The following is a 26,694-nucleotide window of genomic DNA, read 5'->3' on the forward strand; positions in this document are numbered from 1 at the left end:
GCAGAGTAGACAGACGCAGGAATACACACAGGTGTGTGTCAGGATGGTCCTGACCCCTCTCAGCCCTCAGCTCCTGAAATGTGAGGATTTTACTTCTTGAATATAAACTAGTGAAGAGCTAACTTGTAGTGCAGGTTGAAGGGGCTAAGTAGAACCAGTTCTCATCATTACTTCCTTTTTTTTTTGGTGACACAGAGAGAGATAAAGAGAGAGGGACAGACAGACAGGAAGGAAGAAAGATGAGAAGTATCAGTTCTTTGTTGCGACACCTTAGTTGTTCATTGATTGATTCTTATATGTGCCTTGACCGGGGGGCTACAGCAGACTGAGTGACCCCTTGCTCAAGCCAGCGACCTTTGGGTTCAAGCCAGTGATAATGGGGTCATGTCTATGATCCCACGCTCAGGCCAGTGACCCCTCGCTCAAGCTGGATGAGCTCGTGCTCAAGCTGGCGACCTTGGGGTTTCAGACCTGGGTCCTTTTCGTCCCAGTCCAACGCTCTATATGTACCACCGCCTGGTCAGGCTCACTTCTTTTGACTAATAAAAATTTGTCTTTTCTTCCTTCTGTAGAGTTTAAGAAACACAGTATAGATGGACCAAACCTATCTGCAGGGTTCTAGGATAGTCCTAATTTTAGGTAATAGTCTTCTTCATGAATGCTGTTTGTTAACTATGTGACTAAGTGCAGTTAAAATATATACATACTTTATAATATTTTTTTTTAAAAAAATTTTTTTTAAAGCAGATTTTTTTTTTTCTAATGACACCCCTGTGTGAATAGGAAAATGTGCCTAGCATAGTTGGACAGTATGGTGGAAGCTGGTGACGTTTGTGTGTTTTACTTCTTTCTAGACAGTGGCATGGATGAGAGAAAGGGATTGTAAATGCACTTCTTACAGAATACTGTCTCTGACCCTATGGCCCCATTGAAGAAAAGGTTTCCTAAACTGTGATGTTATCAAAACTTGTTAGGCAGGTTACAGATAATCCTTAGCCCTATAGCTAGTGTTGGGTATCTACATTAATAGTAACTTCATGTCCCATAATCGAGTGAGACTCTCAGTGCCGTGTCTGAATGGGGGCTAATTGCTAACCAAATCTAATAACAAGTGAGTCAACTACCTTTTACAAAGATAATTTTTTTTGCGTCGACTTTCCCCTTTTGCTTAGAATTGAACACTGTGAATGATTTCTCAGTGAGTGGCCATTTGCTTATGTAACTTTTATTTAAAGGGCTCAGCCGTGGCTGGACAGCTCATTTGGTTAGAGCATCATCCCAAAGCACAGAGGTTGCCAGTTTGATCCCCAATCAGGGCACATACAGGGACAGATTGATGTTCCTGTCTCTCTCTTTTCCCCCCATCCTCTCTTGTTAAAATCAATAAGTAAAAAATTAAAAAAATAAAATAAAATAAAGGGCTCAAAGTGTGAGCTAGTTGGCTTGGAAGCCAGATTCTGGTCTTGGCTCCAGCACTGTTTGTGATCATGTAGGCACGATTTCATTGGGCGTTTGGTTCGGTCATATGTAAGTTACAGTTAGAGAGGTGCCTGCCGTGCCTGTCCCTTGGAATCACAGTGGTAAGCAGACCTCGCTCATTAAGGAGACTCTGTCACTACAGAATTGGTTGCAGCCATTGACACCGGCGGACCCCAGGGCAGGGAGACAAGGGGCACGTGGGACACAGATAGGAGGTCAGGGCTAAATCTAGCCTGGCCAAGAATGGGGTGAGCGTTGTCAGCAGAAAGGAGGAAAAAGCTGATGCCTGAGTGAAGTATTTAAGAGACAGTGATGAAGAAAAGTGGGCCCCGGTACGAAGTACATAGGGCCCTGCTTGAGTGTCTGTCTCATCAGTGCCAGTGGCTCAGGAGAAGTTGCAGTTTGTTATTCCACTGTGCTGTGAACTACGATATAGCTCTCCTGCCTTGAGAAGCCAAAGCTAAATGTCACGGTGTCAGACCATCAAGACTCCGGGGAAGGGAGATTTTTAGTTTTTAAAAAGATAAATGTTCATCTGTCATTTATTTAACTAAAGAATCGGGGCTGGGGTGGGGGAGAAACCACAATTCTTACCTAGTCTGCTGAGTGTCAGGAGATTGTCATCTGTATCAACAGCGGTTTGTCTTCAGCCGAGTCTGATGTGTTCTTTTGGCAGAGAGCTGACACACCAGGGGACTCGCCTCTTGGTATTGTCACCTGCTGGTGCTCGGTTTTAGCGACCCGTGGAATAAGACACAGGAGATGTTTGCAACGGCATGATCATGTCACCCAAAGTGGTGTCTGTTCTCTCCGGCACTGCGCTGTCTTGCAGTCCGGTGGCCAGTTAATGACTAGAAGGGTGAGACCTCCGTGTTCCTGTGGGGCTGTCGCTGGCAGAGTGATTTATTATTATGTAAGGCATTAGGATGCGGATATCATTGATCCTGAAGAAATCTCACCTGCCCTTTAGCCATGGAAACCCAACATCAATTAGAAATATGTGCACCAGCGTTAGAATACCATGGCTAGAGTTGTCAGAAAAATCTTGACAGAATTGAATCCTATTAAGGAGCCATATTTTTTGTTTGCTAATAATTTAAAACATACATTTAAATGCCCTGAGCTATTCAGTAGTCATGACTGAAATATTTAACTCAAGTGTGCCTTTTTCTCCAAAAGACTCTGATTAATTTCCTGTGATAAAAGGAAAGAGGAGAATGAGGAAGAGAAATAAAACATGGAAGAAGTAAATATTGCTGGGTGGCTTTGCCAGCCTTCTAAGAGGAGTCCGGGAGAGAAGGAGGCATCTCCGAAGGAGGAAGGATCAGGGATCACGAGGCTGTGCTTTGCGGGGCCCGGGACAGCTCCCTGCGAGGAAAAGAGACTCGGGGAAATGGATGCTTGTCGTCAGTCATCGGATGAATCTAGCATCACATTTACAGTGATGTAAATTTCTGAAGTTAAGGAATTAGGTTGGTCAATTAATGCAACCTATATTAAGGATTTACTAGGAAAGAAGGGACAGTTTGCTGGAAAAACTTTGTGGTAATTATCTTGATTTCATATCAGACTTTTTGTGATCAGGAATGAAATATTGAGGTTGGGGGACAGTGTAACTTAGTCGAATATTTTGTAAGTTAAAGTTGAAATTAAAGCAAAGGAGTTTGAAACTTTGAACTGTCAGGTACATGACATAGAAGGGTATTAGAAATGTTCTAGTTCACACATAAGGAGCCAGTCACAGACATGCTTTAGGGGATTATCTGAATATACTCAGGAGAAGGTGGTTATGTGCTAGGAGATAAAGACCATGCTTTCTGTGAAAAGGGTGTGAATGGGTACTTGTTGAGTGGGCTAGCATCATATCCATGTAAACCGTAATGACCCAAAAGAAGGGGGAAACAGAGTGGTGTACTATTTTAAAGAGGTTAGAATATAGAGTGAGTTTTACTTTACAGCATCCACAAAACTTTATTAAAATATTTTGTATTTTAGGAAGCTATGAAATAAATTTTTCTTTATTTTTACTAATGAGTCAGTTTTACAGACTTCTTTTACATTGATAAACGCATGAAAATTAAGTGTATGGACACTAAACACAGCAGTCTGACTTTGAACCCTGGCTCTTTCGTCTACCATGAGGACACATCACCCAAGCTCACAACTTCAGTTCCTTTATCTGAAAAGTACTGGGTCTTCATTAGTCTATTCTCCTTGGTGTATGACCCAGTGCCCACCCTCTAGTCCAGGGGTAGTCAACCTTTTTATACCTACTGCACACTTTTGTATCTCTGTTAGCAGTAAAATTTTCTAACCACCTACCGGTTCCACAGTACTGGTGATTTATAAAGTAGGGAAGTAACTTTACTTTATAAAATGTATAAAGCAGAGTTACAGCAAGTTAAAGCATACAATAATAATTATTCACCAAGTACTTCATGTTGGATTTTCGCTAAGTTTGGCAGAATAAATCTTTATAAAACAATTTACTATAGTTAAATCTATCTTTTTATTTATACTTTGGGTGCTCCACTACCGCCCACCATGAAAGCTGGAACGCCCACTAGTGGGCAGTAGGGACCAGGTTGACTACCACTGCTCTAGTCGGTGTTTATTCCACAAAGATTAGTTCCTCACATATCTTGTGTTGGGCTTTGTCGGAGCACTTGAGATGCAAACAAACAAAAATGAACCAGTAAGTGCTATGATAGAGACATACAGATAAGTGATGTTTTATAAAAAAGGGTTCTCAATAAGAAGAATAGGATAGCTTGTAAAAGTGATGACTGCCTTCAAGGTAGAGTCCTAGATCAGAGCTGGTAGAGAAGGGACTTCAGGGGATCAGTTAGGAGGCTGTTGAGACGGACCAGATGAGGTCATGGCAGCGAGACCACAGGTGGTGATGGAGATGGAGAAAGAGGAGGGATCTGAGAGTTGTCCTGGAGGTCAGGTGAGCAGGTTTCAGTGACATGTTGAGTGTAGGGAGTCCAAGAGAAACTTACTGAGCATAGTTCTCAAAGCTCTGGCTGTTTAATTGGATAGATGTTGGTCCCTGCCTTTTGCTTGAGCTGCTGAGCACTGGGGAGAACCCGGTTTGAGATAGGAAGGGGGGGGGTTGGGAGGAGACAGTGAGTCTGGTTTTGAGCATGCTCTGTCGAAGGTATATCAGTTCTCTCCTGGGTCCATGGGTCTAGAGGTCTAGGAGTGGTCTGAATTTTGGGAGTCATCGGCATAGTTGTGGTAATTGAAGTCATGAGAGTCGACGCAATCTCAAGAGAAGTTGTGCAATGAAAAGACAAAGTGTAGGACGTAGCTGTGAGAAGCCACGTCTCAGACTGGGTGGAGGAAATCGGGAGCACGGAGACTGAGCGGGGGCACCCCAAAATCAAGAGAGCGTTTCTGGAAAGCAAGTTGAAGAGAGTGACTCGAGGGACAGCAGTCACAGCGTCAGCGTTCTCCTGACAGGTCAACTAAGACAGTATCTGGAAAGTGCTCACTGGGTTTAGCGACACAGAGGTCACTGATAACCCATGGAAAGCCATTTCCAAATGGGCGTGGGCTGAGGCTAGGTACTCGGAGCAGAAATGGAAATTGTTGACATTGATAATTACTCTAAAAAATGGACTGAGAAGGGAGAGTGTGGTAGCTTTAGGGGTAGGACACCCAGGTACTGACGCACCTCTGGGCCTTCTTGGAAGATTCCAAGCACAGGTCCAGCAGGACCGTTTCCGAGAATGGGAGGAGATGGGTTAAGCCAAAGGTATCAGCTGAAACACTGAGAGTTTGGGATAATAGGTTGCCATGTTTTCCTAAGATGTACTGCATGGGGGAAGAATGATCATTTTAGAGAGAGGAATAATCAAGGGTATAGGGAGAGAGACAGACAGAAACATCAAAATTTTTAAAAATTAAAGCAACAGTATAGGAATAGTTGAACTGTTCTTACAGAACCCTCTTTTCTGAGAATGTGGATTACTTGAAGTGATTGTCGAGCCGTGTGCCCCAAGACTTTGTCAAACATGTAGTACCTAACTAACTGTTTAGTTGGGGACACTGACTTCTTTTCCCATAGATTGTCAAATAAAAAATGACAACTGCCAACACAATAGCCATCCGGTGTGAATAAATCAAAATTAGATCTATTTTTTTGTCAGATCGGCAAAAATATCTCTTTTGATGTGCTGCAGAATATCAGTAGCTAGTTTATGTGTACCATGCAATGAAAAAGGTTGGAAATCGTTGGATTACTAGATGTTGTTTTCCAAGTATCTGGTACCAGATATGATGGCGTCTAAGATTTGAAGCTGCAGAATTTGGTTTCAAAATTCTGCTTTGCTACAAGTTCTTACTTCAGATCACACGGACAGTTATCTAGTCTTGCTAAACTATTCAGTTTCTTCACTTGCATGATGGAGAAAAGACTGTCTGCTTCACAGACTTGGGAATAAATGAGCATCTATGGCATGTCCACCTGGCATTTCGTGGCACTCAGTGAACATAGCATCTGCCTGTCTTTTTATTTTTCTTATTTTTCATGGTGGCTGCTGTTTAGTATGTGGTTTCTGCAGTGTGTGTTTGCCATCTGCCTTAAAGGAAAAATTTGTGGGAGTCCTTCCTTCAGCTTATCTTCTGTATAAAATAACTTGAGTGATATGAACATACATTTTTTTGGAGAACACAGATATATGATTTGCTTCTGCAGTAGTCATAACCATTAAAAAAAGAAATTTACCTAACTTTTTGGCCTGTGTGCCTTTAAAAAATATGTGTATTTTAAACAAAGCTTACTAATTTAGATATGCCACTTTGGTGACTTCCTGCCAGAGTAAGAGCTTTTATATTTTTCTTCTGAGACACACCTTAGTATAACTTTATTTTCGTTTCTGGACCATTGCCTTCTGGCATAATTTCAGACTAGACACAATGGATCTCCATAAATAAAAGATTTAAAATACACAATATACTTTTTGGTAGGAGTGGAGGGGGCATGTAAACTTAAATGCAATTGAGGTCTGGATTTTAATTGGCTGTCTATTTTTAATTTTTCTATTTGTAGTTTTGATTCTTGAATTATTTCCTATGTATACTTTGAGAACTGAGATAACTAGTTTTGTACCAGAATGTGAAATCAAGTCCGTCTGATTCCCTTTTTGCAAGTTTAGTTGCAAAAGCAGTCTCCTTAAAGGTTTTTAAATCTGTCCGGACTGCCATTGCCAACCCCTGAGGAGGCATTTGTGTGTTTAATTTGCTAGAGGATGACCAGGGTTGGCAGCTTTACTCAAGAATCAGTGTCGCCTGACCAGGCAGTGGCGCAGTGGATAGAGCGTCGGACTGGGATGCAGAAGACCCAGGTTTGAGACCCCGAGGTCGCCAGGTTGAGCGCAGGCTCATCTGGTTTGAGCAAGAGCTCACCAGCTTGAACCCAAGATCTCTGGCTCCAGCAAGGGGTTGCTCGGTCTGCTGGAGGCCCACGGTCAAGGCACATATGAGAAAGCAATCAATGAACAACTAAGGTGTTGCAGTGCGCAATGAAAAACTAATAATTGAAGCTTCTCATCTCTCTCTGTTCCTGTTTGTCTGTCCCTGTCTATCCCTCTCTCTGACTCACTCTCTGTCTCTGTAAAAAATAAATAAATTAAAAAAAAAAGAATCAGTGTCATGGTCCACACACATTTGTTACTCTCCGGAACCCAGGCTTATGGCTGAGTGGGAGAAGCTATCTCTTGTGCAGCTACAAGCAAGGGAGACTTTGTTGGTAAGGAAACTCTGTGGATGGGGTTTCTGAGACTGGAAGTTTCACTGTTGGTTCAAAGAGAGAAGTAACTTCATCAGGTGACCTCACCTGAATATAGTGTGCTTTGTTTTACAAGCTGAAATAATACTTTGATGAAACCCTGCCAGTCATAATTTCTTTACACTAAAGAGTAAAATAAACTGTAGAAACTGTACTTCAAAGAGGAACCTTGCCCTTAATCCCACTCCTGCATTGTTTATGGAAGTTTGCTTAGTACTGACAGGCCTTTAAAGAAAGATAACCAAGATACATGTAGTTAATATTTGATGAGTTCCTGTGCATCTGTTTGAAGATTTTCCAAGTTAAAAATTACTTTTTTTCACTAGAGGAGATTCTTCTATCTTGTTTCATAATATACAGTGTGTCCATAAAGTCATGGTGCACTTTTGACCGGTCAAGGAAAGCAACAAAAGACGATAGAAATGTGAAATCTGCACCAAATAAAAGGAAAACCCTCCCAGTTTCTGTAGGATGATGTGGCAGCATGTGCACATGCGCAGATGATGACGTAACACCGTCTATACAGCGGAGCAGCCCACGGCCATGCCAGTCGAGATGTAGACGGTACAGAGGAAAGTTCAATGTGTTCTGTGGCTCGCTAAATTCGAATCCGTGACCAAAGTGCAACGTGAATATCGGCGCGTTTATAACAAAGCGCCACCACATAGGAATAACATTACTCGGTTGGAGAAGCAGTTGAATGAAACCAGCAGTTTGGTGGAGAAACCCCATTCTGGTAGGCCATCAGTCAGTGACGAGTCTGTAGAGGCTATACGGGATAGCTACCTAAGGAGCCCTAAAAAATCTGTGCATGAGCCCACATCGAACTGCACTGAATAGGTATGAAACTGGGAGAGTTTTCCTTTTATTTGGTGCAGATTTCACATTTCTATCATCTTTTGTTGCTTTCCTGTGACCAGTCAAAAGTGCACCATGACTTTACGGACACACTGTAGTTTGTAATACATTAACTGTTCTGACTTTGGAAATACATGGTATTTCATTGTATGAGTTTAGCCTCATACCTTAAGTATTGGATATGGGATACTATCATTGTTGGTAATATCTAAATTAACTTTTTTCTTTCAAAATAATTATTCATTGATTTTCAAATTTTCTAAAATTAACCTGTAATGAATTGGTAAACTCCAAAAAGCCTAGAAAATAAAATAAATGTCACTACCAATCTCACCATCACCCAGCAATGACCTCTCTTTAACATTTTGGTTATATATTAAGGAAGGAAGTCTCCCCCCCACCCCCCCTTGAGCCAAGAAGCTTCAAGGACATTTTATGTTTTAGGCCAAGCTTTCAGAGAGATTTTGTAAAGGACACCTTTGTAATTGTATGACTTGTACTGCTGTTGTTACTGTAATGTACTTCATTCCCTGCATTGGAATGCCTGTGGTGTAGATAGCAAAGCAAGCAAAAGGGATAAAATGTTGGCCAAATTATTTTGTAAATATGATTTTTATACTTGTGTGTGATTTATAATGAGGGCTAGGCAACACCAGCTAAAAATAGTCAATGAAGTTACAGATTGCCTTCCTGCTTGGGAAGGGCTATTATTTTGCTAATGGAGAGGTTTTTGTACTAGAAAGTTTGAAAGAAAGAAGGAAGGAAAAATCAGACCCCCCCCCTTTCTTCTATTCACTGAGGAGGAAGAGAAGCAATGAAGAATTCAGGGGAGAAGGGAGATCTAGCCTCTTCCTCTCCCCTTTTCTTAAGTTTTAAGACCTTAATGGGCGATTTCCAACCCTTATTCTCTGACATCTCTTAAGCCTCTTCCCATCCTGAAATCGTGTGATTGACGTGTGTACCTTAAGGGATCACAAGACCCTTGTATGTGTACTTGTGTTCTGTAAAGGGTATATAAAATGTAAGAAATCTAATTTCGGGGAGCACATGTTGTTGGAGCCATAAGCCCTGCGTGCTCCGCTGGCTTTTTAATAAATTCTCTTTTCCTCTTACAAAGTTATCTGAGTGTGTATCCTCCATTGCATCGCTTTCCTGCAACAATATCTTTCCAGTGCTTATTTTATATCTGTAAACTCACACTTTAAAAAAAGGCTTTAAAAACAAAAACAAATTGGGATGTTGCTGCATACAGTCTTTAATTTTTTCAGTCTTCTACAAAATTACTTTTAATGTTTACATGGTATTTAGTGTTTATATCTGGCATAATCCACTTTACCTTCATTGCTTAATATTTGGATTATTTGCAGTTTCCTGCTGTTATTCTGTGTGCACCATCCGTGTCATGGGCCGCCCATCCCAGACCCTCTCGTTGTGATTTGGTTTTTTCAGCCATTCCTATACTTCCTTCTTTGATGATGAGACCACCTCAGGTAGACAGATGATTCTCAGACAATTGGTGGACTGCCAGGCAATGAACTTGCTGGTCTCTCTTAAATTCAGGGATCAGATGATACATAGGCACATTTTATTTGCTGGAGATAAATAACTACAGTACATGAGTCGCTGTACATGTGTTGTGATAGGTTATGTGTGCCCCTGTCTGTGGGGACTCAGAGGACAGCAGTGGTTGTGAAGGCAGCAGGCAGAGAAGGAGCAGCAAATAAGCGGTTATTACATTCGCGGTGTGCTGTGATAGGCATGTTACTAGACTCTTAACCTGCAGCAGTCCTGAGAGGAACATAATGTGCATTTATTCCATTCACCATACGAGGACACAGCTCAGAGAGGTACATCGTTTGCCCATGTACAATCAGGTAGTAACTGGGAGAAGCCAGAGGTAAACCCAGCTAGGCGTTCCTGGTGATGAAGCCGGGTTCGTCCGGGACCCCGCCCTGCCACACCAAAGGGCGGTTTCCAGGAGAAGCTGAATGCAGCTGGCCGGGCAGGCGGAGGGTAGGTGGCATGGTGGGTGGCAGTGGTGGGGTCACTATGTAGCACCTGCACGAGGGGAGGAGAGCAGGGAGTTGATAGGAGACTGAAGCCAGCATTTAAGTTAAAAAAATTTTTTTTACACATAGTAAAATTCACTCACTGGGGGTACAGTGCTATGAATTTAGACAAATTTCGAGTCATGTAACCATCATGCAGTCAAGATGCAGAAAGAACCGGAAAGTTCTTTCGAGCTGCTCTTCTGTAGACGCCTGTGCCCTCCACCTCGAGTGGTGCCGCTCTGTCCCCTGTCCTCCAGGGTCACACACAGGGAATGACACAGGGTTGGCCTCCCGAGTCTGTGCTCCTCACTTGGCATAATTTATGGCTCAGCAGGAAGCCGCTGACATACTGAACTTGAGCCCCAGTACAATTTTGCTATCATTTCTGCCTCTTTCCATATGTGCCTGTATCATCCCTCGCACCAACTTCATGTACACAAAATGCGTGTTGGCTGGGAAATGATTTCAGTTACAGCTTCAAACCCCAAAGAAGCCCAGCTGTAGATTCCTGATTAGTGCCTGGGAGAAAGTGACATGGCAGACTGCATCAGCTGGGTCCCCACCCTGTTCCTCAGCCCTCTCCTGGCCTCTGGCACATAGAAGCCCGTTCCACACACGGCCTGCTGCGCTGGTGACCTTTCTCAGCTTGTAGAAGAAAGGGAACAGCTGTCCCCATGAGCGGGTGGGAGGAATTAATGTCCTGGTCAGTTGGCTCTGAGCCTGTCTAGGGAGCGAAACAACAGGTGACCAACTTCTTGCTTATTTTTGTTAGTGTATAAATAGGCTAACTTGTTTTTACCTGCCTTGTGGTCACTCTGTTTTTTTTTCTTTAAAAGCTAACCCTATATGATCCTATTAACCAGTGTCACCCCAACAAATTTAATTTTTAAAAAAAGCTCTTTCAGTATATACATATTTATTTTAAGTGTTGCAGTGAACTGAGAGGCTTCAAGGTTGAGGATATTGTAGGTAATTATTCACAGAAAACCACAAAAAGTAAAAACCGTCTTTGGTAAATGTCACTTATATTCATACTACCTTTTGTCCCAACTTAAACACAAAAAGCCAACAAGATGGCTTCATTTCTTTTTATAGTAAAACCGTGTCAGCCACAGAGGTGGTGACTACAAGCTTGGGACCAAAGTATAGGTGTCTCTAGAAGCTGAGGGTCCACTGTTCTTTGAACTCTTTCCCCTGGGTACTTGGTGTACCATCTCTGTGAATCTTATGCAAATACAGCAGCCCCCCCTCCCCAATTCACAGAGAATGTGCTCCAGGACCCCCAGTGGGTGCTTGAGACCTCGGGCAGTACTGAACCCTACATAAACTGTATTTTCCTGCACTCACATACTATTCACTTAATTTGTAAATTGGGCACACTAAGGGATTAACAGTAGCTTAATAATAAAATAGAGCCACTGTAACAATATACTGTAATAACAGTTATGTGAATGTGGTGTCTCTCTCTCTCTCTCTCTCTCTCTCTCACACACACACACACACACACACACACACACACACACACACACACACACACACAATATCTTACTGGGCTGGACTCGCCCATATTCTCTTTGAGATTATGTGAGATGACACAGTGCCTGTGTGATGAGATCAAGTGAGGTGGAGTTTTCCATTTGATGTTTTTTGGGCTGAGGTTTGACCGCTGAAAACTGACACCTCGATGGTGGGGAGGAGGAGCCACTGTCTGCTGGTCTCTCTCCCTCTCCACCACTGCCTGCTCCACCTGGCCCCAGGCTCTTCCCCTGCTCCTCGGGACCTTGCACAGGTTCATCCTCTGGAAGTGCAGCTCCCCTAGGTCCCTGCTCAGAGCCAGTGCTGACTTCATTTCCTGTGGAAGCGTGTTCAGATTACCTATCTGGAATCAAGGCCTTCATCCTGGAGTTTTTCTGTCTGTCCATACTTCTCTCCTTCCTCATTTCCCTCTACCCTACTTTTTGTTGGGTCATCCTGCCGTGTGTGTGTGTGTGTGTGTGTGTGTGTGTGTGTGTGTGTGTGTGTGTGTGTGTTTAAACTTAAATGGCAACAATAGATTGAGCTCAGTTATCAATCTTGAATTCATTTCCTGGTCCATGTCCCATTACAGATAACCTACCCTTGTCCTCCTCCCTTTTTAGGAAATGGTACCGTCTCTCACTTTGTGTAGAAGGATGCAGAGTCAGACAGGTACATGCTTGTGTCCCGAGTGCACCACTGACTCTCCAGGCTGGACGTCAGTGTGCATCTGGGTCTTCCCTTCCCTACCCACAGCTCCAGGGTTCTGGTCTCCCTCCTGGGACCTCTCCTGGACCCCACAACTGGAAGGCTGAGGCAGAACGCAGCTCCTTCCGGGCCAGCTGCCATCGCTTCAGGTGACCAGTGCTGGGGCAGTACTCGTTAAGTAGTCTTAATCTTACTCTTGTGTGAACATGGCTTTAATGGAGTTACCTGTCCTCTCTGAGTCACATTCTCATCTTTAAAGTGGGGATAAGAATACTTGTTTCACAAGGTGACTCTTTGTTTATTCATTAAATATTTGCTGAGGGCCTGCCTTATTTTAAGCGCTGACTTAGGTGCTTGGGATATCCCAATAAGCAAAACAGAAATATCTGTGCCTTCTTGGAGCTTGTGTTCCAGTATTGTGAGGATGAGATGACAATGTCGTGTTCAGCATGGTGCCAGACACATGGGTGCTCACAGTGTTTAGGCCTCTTTCTCCACCTTTGCTGTACTGTTTCCCTCAGGGCCAGAGGGCTAAGGGCAGTGTATGATGGGAGGTGGTGGTGGAGCCGTTACTAATAACTAGATGTGGCCTCACCAGAGGACCCAGGGCCTGACCATATGGCAAAGCAACACAAATGAAATCGCAACCTTTTTTTTTTTTTTAAGTGCTAGCTGACCCTTCTCTCTCTCTCTCTCTCTCTTTCTCTCTCTCTCTCTTTTTTTTTTTTGTATTTTTCTGAAGTTGGAAACAGGGAGGCAGTCAGACAGACTCTCGCATGCGCCCAACCAGGATCCACCCGGCATGCCCACCAGGGAGCGATGCTCTGCCCATCTGGGGTGTCTCTCTGTTGCAACCAGAGCCATTCTAGCGCCTGAGGCAGAGGCCACAGAGCCATCCTCAGCGCCCGGGCCAACTTTGCTCCAGTGGAGCCTTGGCTGCGGGAGGGGAAGAGAGAGACAGAGAGGAAGGAGAGGGGGAGGGGTGGAGAAGCAGATGGGCGCTTCTCCTGTGTGCCCTGGCCGGGAATTGAACCCGGGACTCCTGCACACCAGGTCAATGCTCTACCACTGAGCCAACCGGCCAGGGCCTGACCCTTCTCTTGATAGTCTTGGTGGTCCTGCTTTGGCTGTTTACCTGTGTTCACATTTCCTCCCATCTCCCTCGGATCTGGCTCCTCCGTTCATCTTCATTCTCAAGCCCCCCCCCCCCATCTCCTCCGCCCACTCTCAGATCTCAGCACTGCAGACAGAAACAAACAAGTTCTTCCCCTTCTCTGTCTGCCCTGTTTGACCTTCGGGTCCAGAGGACATTCTCCCCTTTCTCCCTTTTCTCCCCCTCCCTCAGTCACTCATTCTTCCCAGCACTCCCTTCTCACTCTGGGGGCTGTGGGCCTCTGTCCCTTTTCTCCTTGGCTTCTTTGTGAGTGGCATCTGGTGTTTGTCAGGACCATGTGAAATCAGTGGGCTCCTGGCCTCAGTGACCTGGGTTCGAATCCTAATTCTTGAGCCTAAATTTTTTGGGTAGGTTTCTTCCTCTTCAAAGAATGATCTTAATATAATCTCATGATTTCAGCCATCCCCTTTATGATGGATAATTTCAGATAGTTATCTTCAGTCTGCTTCTGTCCTGAGTGCCAGATATTGGTGTATTGCTGTGTGCTAGACGTGAAACATTTGTCAGATGGTCAGGAATGATCATGAGGTAGTGTCTGCATTTTGATCTGTGGAGGAAACCATCTCTCTTACCTGGCAAATCTATTAGTTTCACTTAAGTTGGGAAAAGTTTGAATGACCTTCTCTTCTTTACTTTTGGACATCTAATGATTCTTTCCTAAAGTGGGGAATAAAACCCTTTCGGTTCAGAACTAACACAGAGCTCCTGTCAATTAGGAGGATTTTTCATGTGGTTCTGGAAGGAATTTGCAACACTTGTTTCCAAAGAAAGCTAAAAAAAATATTGCATTTTTCCCCTCAAACTGTGTTTTGTTCAAACTGATTTAGACTCCAAATAAGGAACATTCCTTAAGTTTAGAATGAATAGAACTTTCTAAAAACTGCTCAGGTAACACCAAATAGTAAAGAGCCAAAAAGGAACATATTTACTTTTAACCTTGGACAGCTAAAGGGAGAAAATGAAAGGGTTTGTGGAAGCAAATTTCACAACAGTAACTATGGACTTACTTGGTAAACCCAAATATACATGTAGAAAAATGCACAAACTTGGTTAAATGTACTATGCTAGGTTTTGTTGTTGTTGTTTTTGGAAAGAATATTTCTTATGTAAGGGTTTTTACCATTACCTTTTTTTTAAAAAATCCATCAACTTTTTGGTAAAACGTGAGCTCCCAGAAGTCGTTTCCTAATGGTTTACTTTTCTCATGAGATTTGCTAAGTTTCACTTTTCTCTTCCCTGGTTTGCCGCACCGTGTAGTGACTCTAGGATGCCCAGTCAGCCCAGTGCAGCGGGTTCTGACGTGTCCTGGGACCACACAGAGCTGCTTCACCTTCATGCTTGTGTGACCAGCGGTGGGAACCTGTTATCTGTTTGCATACAGTTGGCGGGGGCGGGGTGGGCGGGGGCTCGTGGACTGCGAGGGACCTCATAGAGAATGCCTGCCATTCTCCTTTCTCATTTGTGGATGAGGAAATGGACCCTCCGTTATTGAATGTTTCATTCATTTCTGATGTATAAATGTAAGGCCCTGCATTTCTATGTGTAGTACTTTAGCTGTATAGTTAAGTTTTTATTTTAGGCTCTTTTGTGGTTTGCATTTTGGCTTGTCTAGACTTAGTGATTTTTCAGTTTTCAAACTTACAGCTATGGGAGTACCGTCTTCCCCTCCATGCAGTTGTTAGAATTAGAGATGATAGGTAGGCTGACACCTGGCCAATAGCAGGTGGTCAACAGTGCTTGCCCTTTTCTGTAAGGAAAAACTGCTTTTTGAAACTAGAACTTTTTGCATTTATAGCATAATTTCAGGAAACACAACAAAAAACTTTTTCATGGTGATAAAGCAGTTTTTAAAATTCAAAATCAATGATCTTGATCTTTTACTATAAAATACTCAAACATGAATAATTAATATAATCTCTGAGTTAACTATTTAAAAGTGAGTTATCTATTTTTCTGGTTTTCTAATGTATATTGAGACAAAAAACATATTTTGTTGTCTATAAATGAAATTATACCAAATACAACGTTCTTAAAGATTATCTTGCCTATTTAGCACTACGTTGAACATATTTCTGTGTATGTGTTGATTATTCTAGTCCTAATACTACCGATTAGATTTTTAAATTTCTTTTTTTCAGATTTTATGGTAGGAAATCTGAGGTATAAATACACGTTTTTATACAAAGATGACCCGTAGTTGCACTGCAGGTCGTGACCTCGGTGTGCGCGTGACCTGTGTTAGGTGCGTAGTGCCTATAGACTTCTGTTACTCTTGGACACGCAGGAGGAGGCAGGTGCGGAAGGTGATGAACTGCTTCCCGAGTGTGGAACTGAGGACTCACCTCACACACAACCATGGTATTCGTCTTTTCACTGTTAAGCAAACCTGTCTCTTAAGCATGTCCGTTTTGTGACTCAGAGTTATAAATTGCTGCATGTGGAGCAGGGTTGCTATTTAAGACTCTTGTAAGCTGGACTGCCCTGGCTATTTTAGGGGCTTCCAGGAAGGGCAGATATTTTCTGCTGGTAACAGAGTGCATTATGATTCCAAGAGCGCACAGGGTAGCATTACTATAACATGGTACAGCAGGTGGCAATGGTTTACGTCGGGGTCCTGGAACAGAGTCCTCTGCTCACTTGGAAGGCGTGTTGAACAGATGTTGTCCTAGACAGGGGAGGTGCCAGTGTGCTTTGTGAGGCAGTTTCAGATCTGATTGTTTCTAGTGGTTCTAGAGAAGAGGCTAGGGAAAGGTGGACTTGGAGCTGGTGATTGTTTTGAAATATTGCTGCTTTATACTCATCATCGTCTCATTTGGAACCCTGACCTTCTGCTTCCCTGCAGGGAAGCTGTTGGACCTCTGTTTGGGTGGGTCATTACGGAGGGTTGAACTGAGAAAAGAGGGAGAGACATGCTCCTGTCTGAGGTGATGCTGGACTGTATACACAAATGCCTCCAGGAGTCCGGGAGCTTGCAAACGATAATTTGTTTTAGTAGCTAACATATGTTAGCCCTCTGGGTTCTCAGTGGAAAACAGCAAAAAGTAATTGTTAGATAGGAAGTGCTTCCCTAGCATGTTCTTGGACTTGAGTGTTAGCCAGTTTTTTGTTTTGTTCTGTTTTTGTGTCTCTTCTTGGTTTGTCTTAACTTGAATCTTTTGGAGAGAAATCATGCAACGTTTCAGGACCTAAGCGTATGCTTACACAATTATTTGTGTGCCTCAGAGGCTTTGGCTTACTTGTGTGTTTGTTTGTGCACATGCTCATTCAGCGGGTAGGAGTGACCCCTCTCAGTTGGCACCTATCCAGTGCCCAGACGGGCTGGTCTGGCCGCAGCCTGTCTCCGGGCCTGGATGTCTTCTGTCTGCCACAGCAGACCTGCGCTGGTCCTTGTCCTTCGCCCATCTAGCGGTTTGCACAGTGGGAAGCCCTGACCACTGGCAGGAGAGGGGTGCTGGGCTGATTCTCGGCTCCCCCCTGCCTAGTCATGTCCTGTTGGCTCCTGTGCCTTTTAGGCCTGGGGGTGGCAGTTCCTGCTCTGCCCACACCTTTCATACGTCGGGGTCCTGGAACAGAGTCCTCTGCTCACTTGGAAGGACTCAACAGGAGTCCTTTAGTAGGCTCTTCTTGCCTCCCAGTGGAGGGCGCCGTGTTCCTGCTGGGCTCCTCACGGCACACTGTCTAGTCCTTTCGGCTCAGTCGTGCTTACAGCTGGGGCATGTACCGCTCGTTTCCATTAAAAAAAATTTTTTTAAACTACTTTCTATATACTTAATTTAAAGCATTTAATTTAGGACAAGTGGTTTTGAAAAATGTATAAAAATAATTTGTTTTAATTCAGCTTCAGTATTTACATGATCCCTTAAAGGATTTTCATCAAAAATGCATTTCAGCAACTTCTACAGTATTCTTAAATGTCAGGAATTTAAAGGTTTTTCTAGTAGAAAAATTGTAATATTTACCTACAGAAAAATAATGAAACTTGGAAATGATGTCACTGATGTTTAAAACTGTGATAGTGCCTCAGCTATGCTGAGTCATGTGTAGGAAAAATCTGCATCACTGCACTGTGATGACCCTATGTGGTCGCATTCATTTAAGAACAAAGCGCAAAACTATTTTATAAAAGAAAATGTCTCATTGTAAAAAAAAAACTTAAAAGCTCAGTGTTTTAAACAAAAATACTATATCTGAGGTTTGATTTCACAATATCAAGTTTTCTTATGCACTTTGTAAATGTACGCCCATTACAGACTACCAACTTACAGCCCGCTACCACTAAAAAAAGAGTCAAATGAAATTTCAGTGCAAAAATACGTTTCAACTCAAGTTATCAACTGACTTAGGACCATCTTAGTATAAAAGTCACAACTTAAACCCATAAAGTAAAGTCATCCTGTAAAAATTTGAAATCCTTTTACAATAAAGAGTGCAACAATAGTGACCAAGTTTTCCTCTGGTTTCTCTTCCCTAGTACAGCTAGTGCTTGACTTACAACCACTATTGGTTCCGACACACCGGTCATAACACGATTTGGTCATAAGTTGAGTAGGCTATATGTACAGTACTGTGAAATGATGTTATAAAAATCTTTGTCATATTTTATCATAATTTTCTTTCCTCCTTCATACTGCTTAATTACCTTCATTTTCGTGTCAAGATCGATGGCCTTTCTTTCCTTCTTGGCAGGCTGAGGCATAGACAAAGACAATTTCCTCTTGGTAGACATCTTGGGAGGGGTTTGATGAAAAATATCCAAGACACAAAACACAAATTGCTGTACCGAGTCTGGGATAACAGATGAAATGGTGCACGTGGAGATGGTAGTGCTGCCGGAGCTGGTCCGCACTGTCGTAAACCCAGCTGGGCAACAATTGCACTGCCAGATGCGGAGCAGTCATGGCTAGCGATTGTGGTCATAAAGTCGAATGGTCGTAAGTTGCATAGGTCGTAAGTCGATCAATACCTGTACGAACTTGCTTCTTATTAGCTTTTGGTTCGGGGATGCTGGTTTGAAGTCAGACAGTGTTCCTGCTTATTTCTTTGTCCTTGGTGTCTTGACCTTGTCTGCTAGAAAGAAAAGGCTTAGAGAGGTCAAGGGTGTGCAGCTTTTCTTGGTGGTCTTTTTCATTTCTTCCCTCTTTTAGTCTTTTTCCCCCTTATCTGCACTCTGGCTGCCATATCATAGGATTTGGGCTATCTGAATGAAGAAGGAGAGATTTTCCACTGTATAGATATTTGATTTTCTCTGTGGTAGCTGTTTATTTAGATGTCTGAAACAAGATCTTTTGAGAGATGAAGGAAGATAGTGGGTACTAAAGTCAGTGTACTCACTTTATTAATTTCTAGATGTTTGTTTCACTTGTTTCAATAGTAAGGTTAGCACTTGTTTTTCTTTACTTTTGCTTATATGTATCAGATGTTGACATTGGTTTACTTCCATCTTTCTTTAAAATGCATTTTAGATGTATTCCATTGGAATGTTTTGTAACAGTCTTTAAACAGTGTGTACTATGTATAAGATGGGAGAGGTTTCACTTGTCATGTAACTGGAGGAGAATATAGGAAACATGTATCCAGGTGTCCGTTTATCTCCCCCAGTGCGTCTTAGAGTTCACTAAGTACATACAGCTAACAGATGTGTTTAGCAAGTTGAAGTGTGGTTAGCAAGGTTGGACTTTTAAAAGATTTTATTTATTCATTTTACAGAGAGAGGAGAGAGGGGGTGGAGGGAGAAGTAACAACTCATAGTTGCTTTACTTCAGTTGTTCATTGCTTGTGTCTCGCATGTGCCTTGACCGGGCAAGCCCAGGGTTTTGAACCGGCGACCTCAGCATTCCAGGTTAACGCTTCGTCCACTGCGCCACCACAGGCCAGGCAAGATTGAACTTTTTAAAATAGACTTCTCTTAAGAAGGAATTTTAATTAAGAGAAAAAATATTCTGAAATTATTAGGGTCAAAAATAGTTTCTGTCTCCTGTATAAATTAGGGAAAGAAGATACCTGTCCTATGAAAGGGTTTATTTGGCAAAGAATCTTCCAATAACATTAACTTGGACTCAGCACTCTCTATTTCTACCTTAAAAATACCATTGAAAGTAATCGCTATAGCAGATAGAGTATTTCTTTACTTTTTAGAGTAGAGGTGTGTGTGTTTACTCTAGGGAGGTGGATATGCCTGTGTTTGGGGGGGGGGGGCTGCGTGGCTGCTGTAGACTGGGGGCTCAAACAGCACACTGGTTTCCTCACTGTTCCGAGGCTGGTGCTGGGGTCGGGGGCCAGCATGGTTGGATGGTTGGGTTCTGTTGAGGGCTCCCCCCCCCAATGCCAGAAGGCTGGCACATTGTGTGTCCTCACAAGGCCTTTCCTGGGTGTGTGCATTTGGAAAGAGATCTCTCTCTTCATCTTCCTAGGGGACTAACTATCCTGTTGGGTTGGGACCCTACCTTTATGACCTTGTTAAACCTTAATTACCTCCTCAAAGCCCTATCTCCAAATACAGTAAACTTGTATTTGGTTAGAACTTCAACATAAGAATGTTGGGGGAAACACTGATGTCTATAGGGGTGTGCGTGTGTAACATGAGCAGTAGAGGAGGCGGTGGCATATTTAACTTGAAGAAAGAGGTGCGTGCTTCGACTAGGATAACCTGACACTGCAGCTTGTTATTGAAGTGTCTTCACAAAGACAGCGTGAGCAGGGTAGTGTGATACACTCTCTCGCAGGTTACCAATTACACCTTTCCTCCTCAGACACCACCGTCTTGGCTCGCTTCTGATTCTCCCTGGCGTCTTAGCGTTGGATGTCTTGCATTTTACCTAGATACAGACCTGCCCTGCAGGAACGACCTGTGTGGTTCCTGTTCCCTCTTTGTTCGCACAGTGGGTACGGTCCCCTGCCCCTGGAGCATGCAGGCATGCATCCCTCTCTCCCCTGCAGGCTCCTGTCCTGGTCACTGTAGGTATCAGTTCTTTGCTGATTGTTTTATCTACTCTCCACTTCAGGCTCTACTTTCTCTGAGAACTGTTTCATTTCCTGGCTTCAGTTACCAATCTAAGGCTAACAAGTTCCATATCTCTCTCTACTTCTGACCTTTATCCTGAATTTTATTCATTTAGCCAATTCAGCACATGTTTATTCAGAGCCAACTGTGTGCCTGGTGCAAAGGATACAAGGAAATGGTCTTTGTCCTCAATTTTCTGACAGTGTGAAAGACGATTTAAAACACAGTGCTGTGGGCCCTGGCCGGTTGGCTCAGTGGTAGAGCGTCGGCCTGGCGTGCAGAAGTCCCGGGTTCGATTCCCGGCCAGGACACACAGGAGAAGCGCTCATCTGCTTCTCTACCCCGCCCCCTCTCCTTCCTCTCTGTCTCTCTCTTCCCCTCCTGCAGCGAGGCTCCATTGGAGCAAAGATGGCCCGGGCGCTGGGGATGGCTCCTTGGCCTCTGCCCCAGGCGCTAGAGTGGCCCGACAGAGCGACGCCCCAGAGGGGCAGAGCATCGCCCCCTGGTGGGCAGAGCTCGCTCCCTGGTGGGCGTGCTGGGTGGATCCCGGTCGGGCACATGCGGGAGTCTGTCTGACTGTCTATCCCCGTTTCCAGCTTCAGAAAAATACAAAAAAACAAAACACAGTGCTGTGATAGAGCTCCGCCCCAGCCCAATGAGTGGGTAAAGAATAAGAATAAAATAAGATAAAGTGTGACAGATGTGTGGACAAGGTAGCATGGGCAGATGAGTTGGGTTGTGGAGAAACGAGATATCAGTTGTATCTACTAGATGGCTGAGCATGCCAGATGAGCAGTATGGAAAGTAATACAATAATGGATACATAATAACACAAGAATAAAGTCTGTGTTTCACATACTCACAATGATAAACCTACTTTGCCCCCACCACTGAGGGTCTTAGAAACATGTTATGTTCATGCAGAGGCAGAGAGTTCAGTGTGATGGGTGCGTTCAGGGCTGGGTGGGGGGCTGACAGACCACGCCAGGCGGTGTGCTCAGTACCCTGCTCATTTTCTCCCACTAGAACCCACTCCCCTCCCAACCCCCCGCCCTTCTGTCGGTGGGACTGTTGTTGCCCGTCTCCAAATCTGAAGTGTCACGGTCACGTCTGCCTCAGTCATCAAGCTGAGTCACCTCTCCATTCAGAACACGTTGGTGCACCCTTTCTTTGTCTTCACCATCAAACACTGCTTACCACGTAATGACTGGAGCATTTCAGCGCCATATTCAATGTTCCCCTTTCTGCTGCTTTAAAAAAATCAGCTTCTAAAAGCCCGTATTTTACCCTGTTGCTGGCCCTACGCAACAGAGGGCAGTGGTGTTTTATATCCTATGGGATATTACTTTTAGGCCAGTGTCTTAAAACATTTTTTTCCATAAACACAAAATTCTCAAGCTAACTTCCTCCTGTTAAAACACAGAATGGTGGGATTAAGAGAAGTCCACAGCCAAGATTTTGTTCCATTAATGTTGAGATTTTATTATGAACATTACATGTAATTTATACTGAGCAAGCTCTTCAGAAGGACAGATCTCCATCCCCCGCAATCGTGTGTCCTCAGCACAGTTCCACCCTGTGCAGGCAGCCCTATCACTTGCCGGTTGGGGTGGGGGGTAAGGTGGGGTAGAGACCATCTAGTCACTGAATCCAGGAGAGCCATGCTGGAGTCCTGACTCTACTTCCCAGGCTCAGCAAGTCCCGCCGTCTCAAAGCATTAAGATAACTGTGTGAAGAACGGGGAGGGACGGACCTGCCTCATGGGGTTGCGGCAGGAATTGGTTAATTCCCAGAGCCATGCATGGCATGCTGTAAGCATGCAGTCCTGTGCTGTCTGTAAGAGGCTGTGCACCCCAAAGACTCCGGGCTCACTCCCTGTGTGCTCATCCCTGCACTCTGGCTGGTCTCACACCCCCTGACCACCGAAGGCTGTCCCTTGGCCCTCCCTGCTGCCCAGGGTTACCTGCTGATTCAAGTTCAACTCAGTTGCCTTTTCTTTTTTTCTCACTATGGTTCAGGTTGACCTCTGAATCCCTATAGGACCTTTGTTCTTGTTTTAGAAATTAGTCACCATTGTCTTTATGGTTTTTCTTTTAAATTTTACATACAACACAATTCACTTTTTTGTTGTGCAGTTCTTTGAGTTTTGACAGATGCTTAGAACTGTGGAATTACAATCCACATCCAGAACAATTTCATCATCTCCCCCAAATACACTTTGGTATTTTCTGAACAGTTTGCTGAGTATGCTTTCTGTTTCTACACGTATAGGCTCCTGAACCTAGTATTTGTCTTACACTAATGTGTCACACTAATGTGTCTGTTGTGAGTGCCCTGACCTAGGGTTGAGTATATATAGTGAGTAGATGCTTGAATGTTTAAATTGTTTAAAACAAAGCCTTAAAAGCATGATGAATTTGAATATGTTAAGAAGCCAGTAATTGAAGTTATTCAATTTTTCTTTGGTCTTTTATTTTATTTGGTTGAAAATTTTCAGATGAAAACTTTTCCCGTATAACTTGTGATTTTGGAGGCTTGCCATTTTTAGTTTGTCTTTGGAATGTAAAGGGCTTGTTTCTTTCTGCTTTTGTTAGCAAATATACTTAAGATTTCTTTTGTTTTCTAACCCTATTAATTTAAAATTTTAATGTGAAACAAAATTTTGTATCTTCTCCCCTCCTTAACTACATTTGGCTATTAAGATGCTATGATTATTCATTGTATTTACCAAGTTGTTGTTTTTCTTGAACATAAATTTAAGATACTAAGCATTCCATTAAAAAATGAATGTTACAAAATATAAAATGCAACATCTTGCCGTTTGCTCAACTTGACTTTTCCATGGGCCAGTGTTGCCCTCTTCCCGGGGTATTTTATCGATTGTCTCTGAAATCAGAGGCCAGTGCAAGTAAGCGGACTTGTCCTTGGTAGCCGTGGGCTGGCGTCGACAAGCCCCTGCCGCTGGCCGCCTCCATCTTCACACTGGGGGCCTGGGGAGAGGGATACTTTTTTCAGAAAGGGCAACTGTGTTTGAATTTGCAACCCCCCCCCCCCCCCAGACTTGACTTCCTGACGAGCAGATTGACTGTAACCATGTGTATCTTTTTTCTCCCTTCCCCAACAGCTTCCATGCCTATGGCTGTTCTAAATTTGGGCCAAATATATCCATTTCAGAGGGGCTTTTTCTGTAAAGACAACAGCATCCAGTATCCGTACCATGACAGTACCGTCACATCCATTATGCTCAGCGTGGTGGGGCTCGGTTTACCCCTTTTGTCTGTAAGTAAATGAACGAGTAGTAGGACGGGGGTGTTGTGCTGGCGGTTGGATGACGTGTGGAGTTGGGGTGGGGGGGAAACACAGCCCAGCCCGTGCGCAGCGGTGTCGGTGTGCTGAGTGGTTGAGGGATCTGACCGCTGCCTCAATCAGGGCGATTTCCCCAGGTCAAAGGGGATGCTCCCCGAAACAACTGCACGTCATCACGGAGAAGTACGGAATGGTTTTGAAGGGTTCAGCAAAGTTATTCAGACCAGCTCCTTTCTGTATCCAAGTGAAGATGCTTGCTCAGACCCAGCAGGCTGTTTTATGCTTGATAAGCAATATGATAAAGCTAAGCCTGTGCTTGTTTTATCATGTTGTTTAATGGACATTGAGGCAGTAATCAAGGAAGCAGATCTGTGTATCAAACTTGAGGAAACTACTCAGCAGAAAGGCGACCTATACCTATGCAAATATAACCCCAAGAGTGTGTCAGACCTGTGTCCCTGTCCTGCAGGTGTGTCCTCCGTGTGCAGGACACATGAGGGTTTATTGTTTTAGAGGACTGGGCAGTTTCCTTCCAGTTAGGTTCACCAGTAGGTTAAGATCTTGTGCCTTTGCCCTTGGCTCCGGGTCCTGAGCCCAGCCTGTATCTCTCTGACCTGGATGCCAAGGAGAAGCAGCCAGGGCAGGGCTTACCTCCTTGCGCCCTGGAGCGCAGCAGGTTTTGCTGTATCTCCTTGGACCTCCTGTCTCTTCTCAGTTGTCCCCCCCAGGCAGTTGACTTAAAATTTGTGTCTTTACACCCTCAGGAGCGTTTCCACAGGAGGGCAGGCAGCTTTTCTTTCCCTGTTTTGCCCCCAGATTGCCTAAGAATAATGACCTAGTTCTCTGGTTTTCTAGTTTATTGATTTTTTTTTGGATGGTCTTTAATTTAGCACAGTATATGCTGAAGGTAAAAAGGACTTGGATTTTGTTAGGTTCCAAGACATTTTAAATATTCCCATGTATAGCATGTACATTCTAATGTAATTATAACCACTTTCATGGCCTAAAAGGGGAGGAGAGTCTGGGAAAGGAGATACGTACTTTTCCCTACTCAGAGAGTCCACTGTGACTGGTAACGGGTATTTTAGCTGCCAGCTTACGAAGCTCTGCGGGAAAGTGGACAGCCCTGCCACTTAGACGTCCCAGGCAGCGTCACTGCACGTGTGTGAAGTATAGGCACTTGTTCTGGCCATTATTTTGACTAGCTATTGCCAGATGAAGTTTTTGTTGTTGTTTTATTCAGTGAGAGGTCTGGAGGCAGAGACAGACTCCCGCGTGTGCCCCAAACAGGATCTATCCGGCAAGCCCACTATGAGGCAATGCTTGGCCCATCTGAGGAGTAGCTCCTTTGCTCAGCAACCAAGCTCTTCTTAGTGTCTGAGGTGGAGGTCATGGACCAATCCTCAGCCCCTAGGGCCAACTCGCTCCAATTGAGCCATGGCTGTAGGAGAAAGAAAGAGAGAGAAGCGAGAGGGGGAGGGATGGAGAAGCAGATGGGCACTTCTCTTGTGTGTCCTGACTGGGAATGGAACCCAGGACATCCACACACTGGGCCAATGCTATAACACTGAGCCAACCGGCCAGGGCTGCCAGATAAAGTATTTTTTAAAACGACCCCTGTATTTAAGGAGATGATTGCTTGAGGATCACAAAGTGACTTTTAGTTATATGATTTGGTACATTTCATCTTTTTCTAAAAAATGCTAAATTATAAAAATAATAAACATTTATTAATGGATTTAAGAAAATATTTTATAAAGGAAAAAGGAAGGAGAAATCACCCTTAGTTCTTCTACCAGAAGACAACTATTGCTAACATTTTTTCCCCCAAAGATTTTATTGTTGATTTGAGAGATAGAAGAGAGAAAGATGTGTGTATGGGAGGGGGTGGTGAGTGGAAGAGCAGGGAACATCAACTTGTAGTAGTTGCTTCTGGTTTGTGCCTTGACCCGGCAAGCCCAGGGTTTCAAACTGGTTACTTCAGCATTCCAGGTCGACAGTTACCACTTCGCCACCACAGGTCAGGCTACTGTTAAAAGTTTGATACTATGATGACATCAGATCATCTACAACAAAAAGGTGGGATATTGATAACATTATACAGAGTGAAATAAGTAAATCAGAAAAAAACAAGAACTGCATGATTCCATACATTGGTGGGACATAAAAACGAGACTAAGAGACATGGACAAGAGTGTGGTGGTTATGGGGGGGGGGGAGGGAAGGAGGGAGAGGGGAAGGGGGAGAGGAGGGGCACAAAGAAAACTAGATAGAAGGTGACGGAGGACAATCTGACTTTGGGTGATGGGTATGCAACATAATTGAATGACAAGATAACCTGGACATGTTTTCTTTGAATATATGTCCCCTGATTTATTGATGTCACCCATTAAAATTAATAAAACTTTATGTTTTATTAATAAAAAAACATGTTTTTGTATAAAAAAAAGTTTGATACTATTCCTTTAGTGGGGAAGTTTCTTACATCATTATGAGGACACTGCAATTCAGTTTTGTGCCTTGTTTTTTGCTTATTATTATAACAGACATTTTTGAGTTATAAATATCAAACAGCTTAAAGCTTAAGTTAAGAAAAATTCAACTAAATTTTCAAAAAGTAGTAGAAAAAAAGATGATATGAATCTTTGAGTTTATACTTCCACGGGGTTGCTATTGGAAAGAGATGATATGGAAAGATTCTTTTTAATGAAAACGTATTTATATTAAAAGAAGTAGTATTATTTGGCCAGTTTCTAAGACTTAAGTGTGCTGATCATGTGGACTAATGTGAAGGGATTCTTGCCAATTC

The 26,694-nt window shown here is 43.5% G+C and overlaps 1 protein-coding gene across 3 annotated transcripts in view; it reads left to right on the plus strand.

The window, feature by feature from the left end:
• Nucleotides 1-26,694, plus strand: part of PLPP1 (phospholipid phosphatase 1) — a 62,725-nt gene that overhangs the window by 10,817 nt on the left and 25,214 nt on the right. Inside the window, exon 2 of one of the 3 annotated variants that reach the window (XM_066377686.1) lies at nt 23,704-23,858. The exons of the other annotated variants lie outside the window; for them this stretch is intronic. Coding sequence (XP_066233783.1) covers nt 23,704-23,858 — 155 coding nt within the window. The remainder of the gene's footprint in view (nt 1-23,703; nt 23,859-26,694) is intronic. 3 annotated transcript variants of the gene reach the window in all.

This window comes from Saccopteryx leptura, chromosome 1 (assembly GCF_036850995.1).
Source record: "Saccopteryx leptura isolate mSacLep1 chromosome 1, mSacLep1_pri_phased_curated, whole genome shotgun sequence".
NCBI lineage: Eukaryota > Metazoa > Chordata > Mammalia > Chiroptera > Emballonuridae > Saccopteryx > Saccopteryx leptura.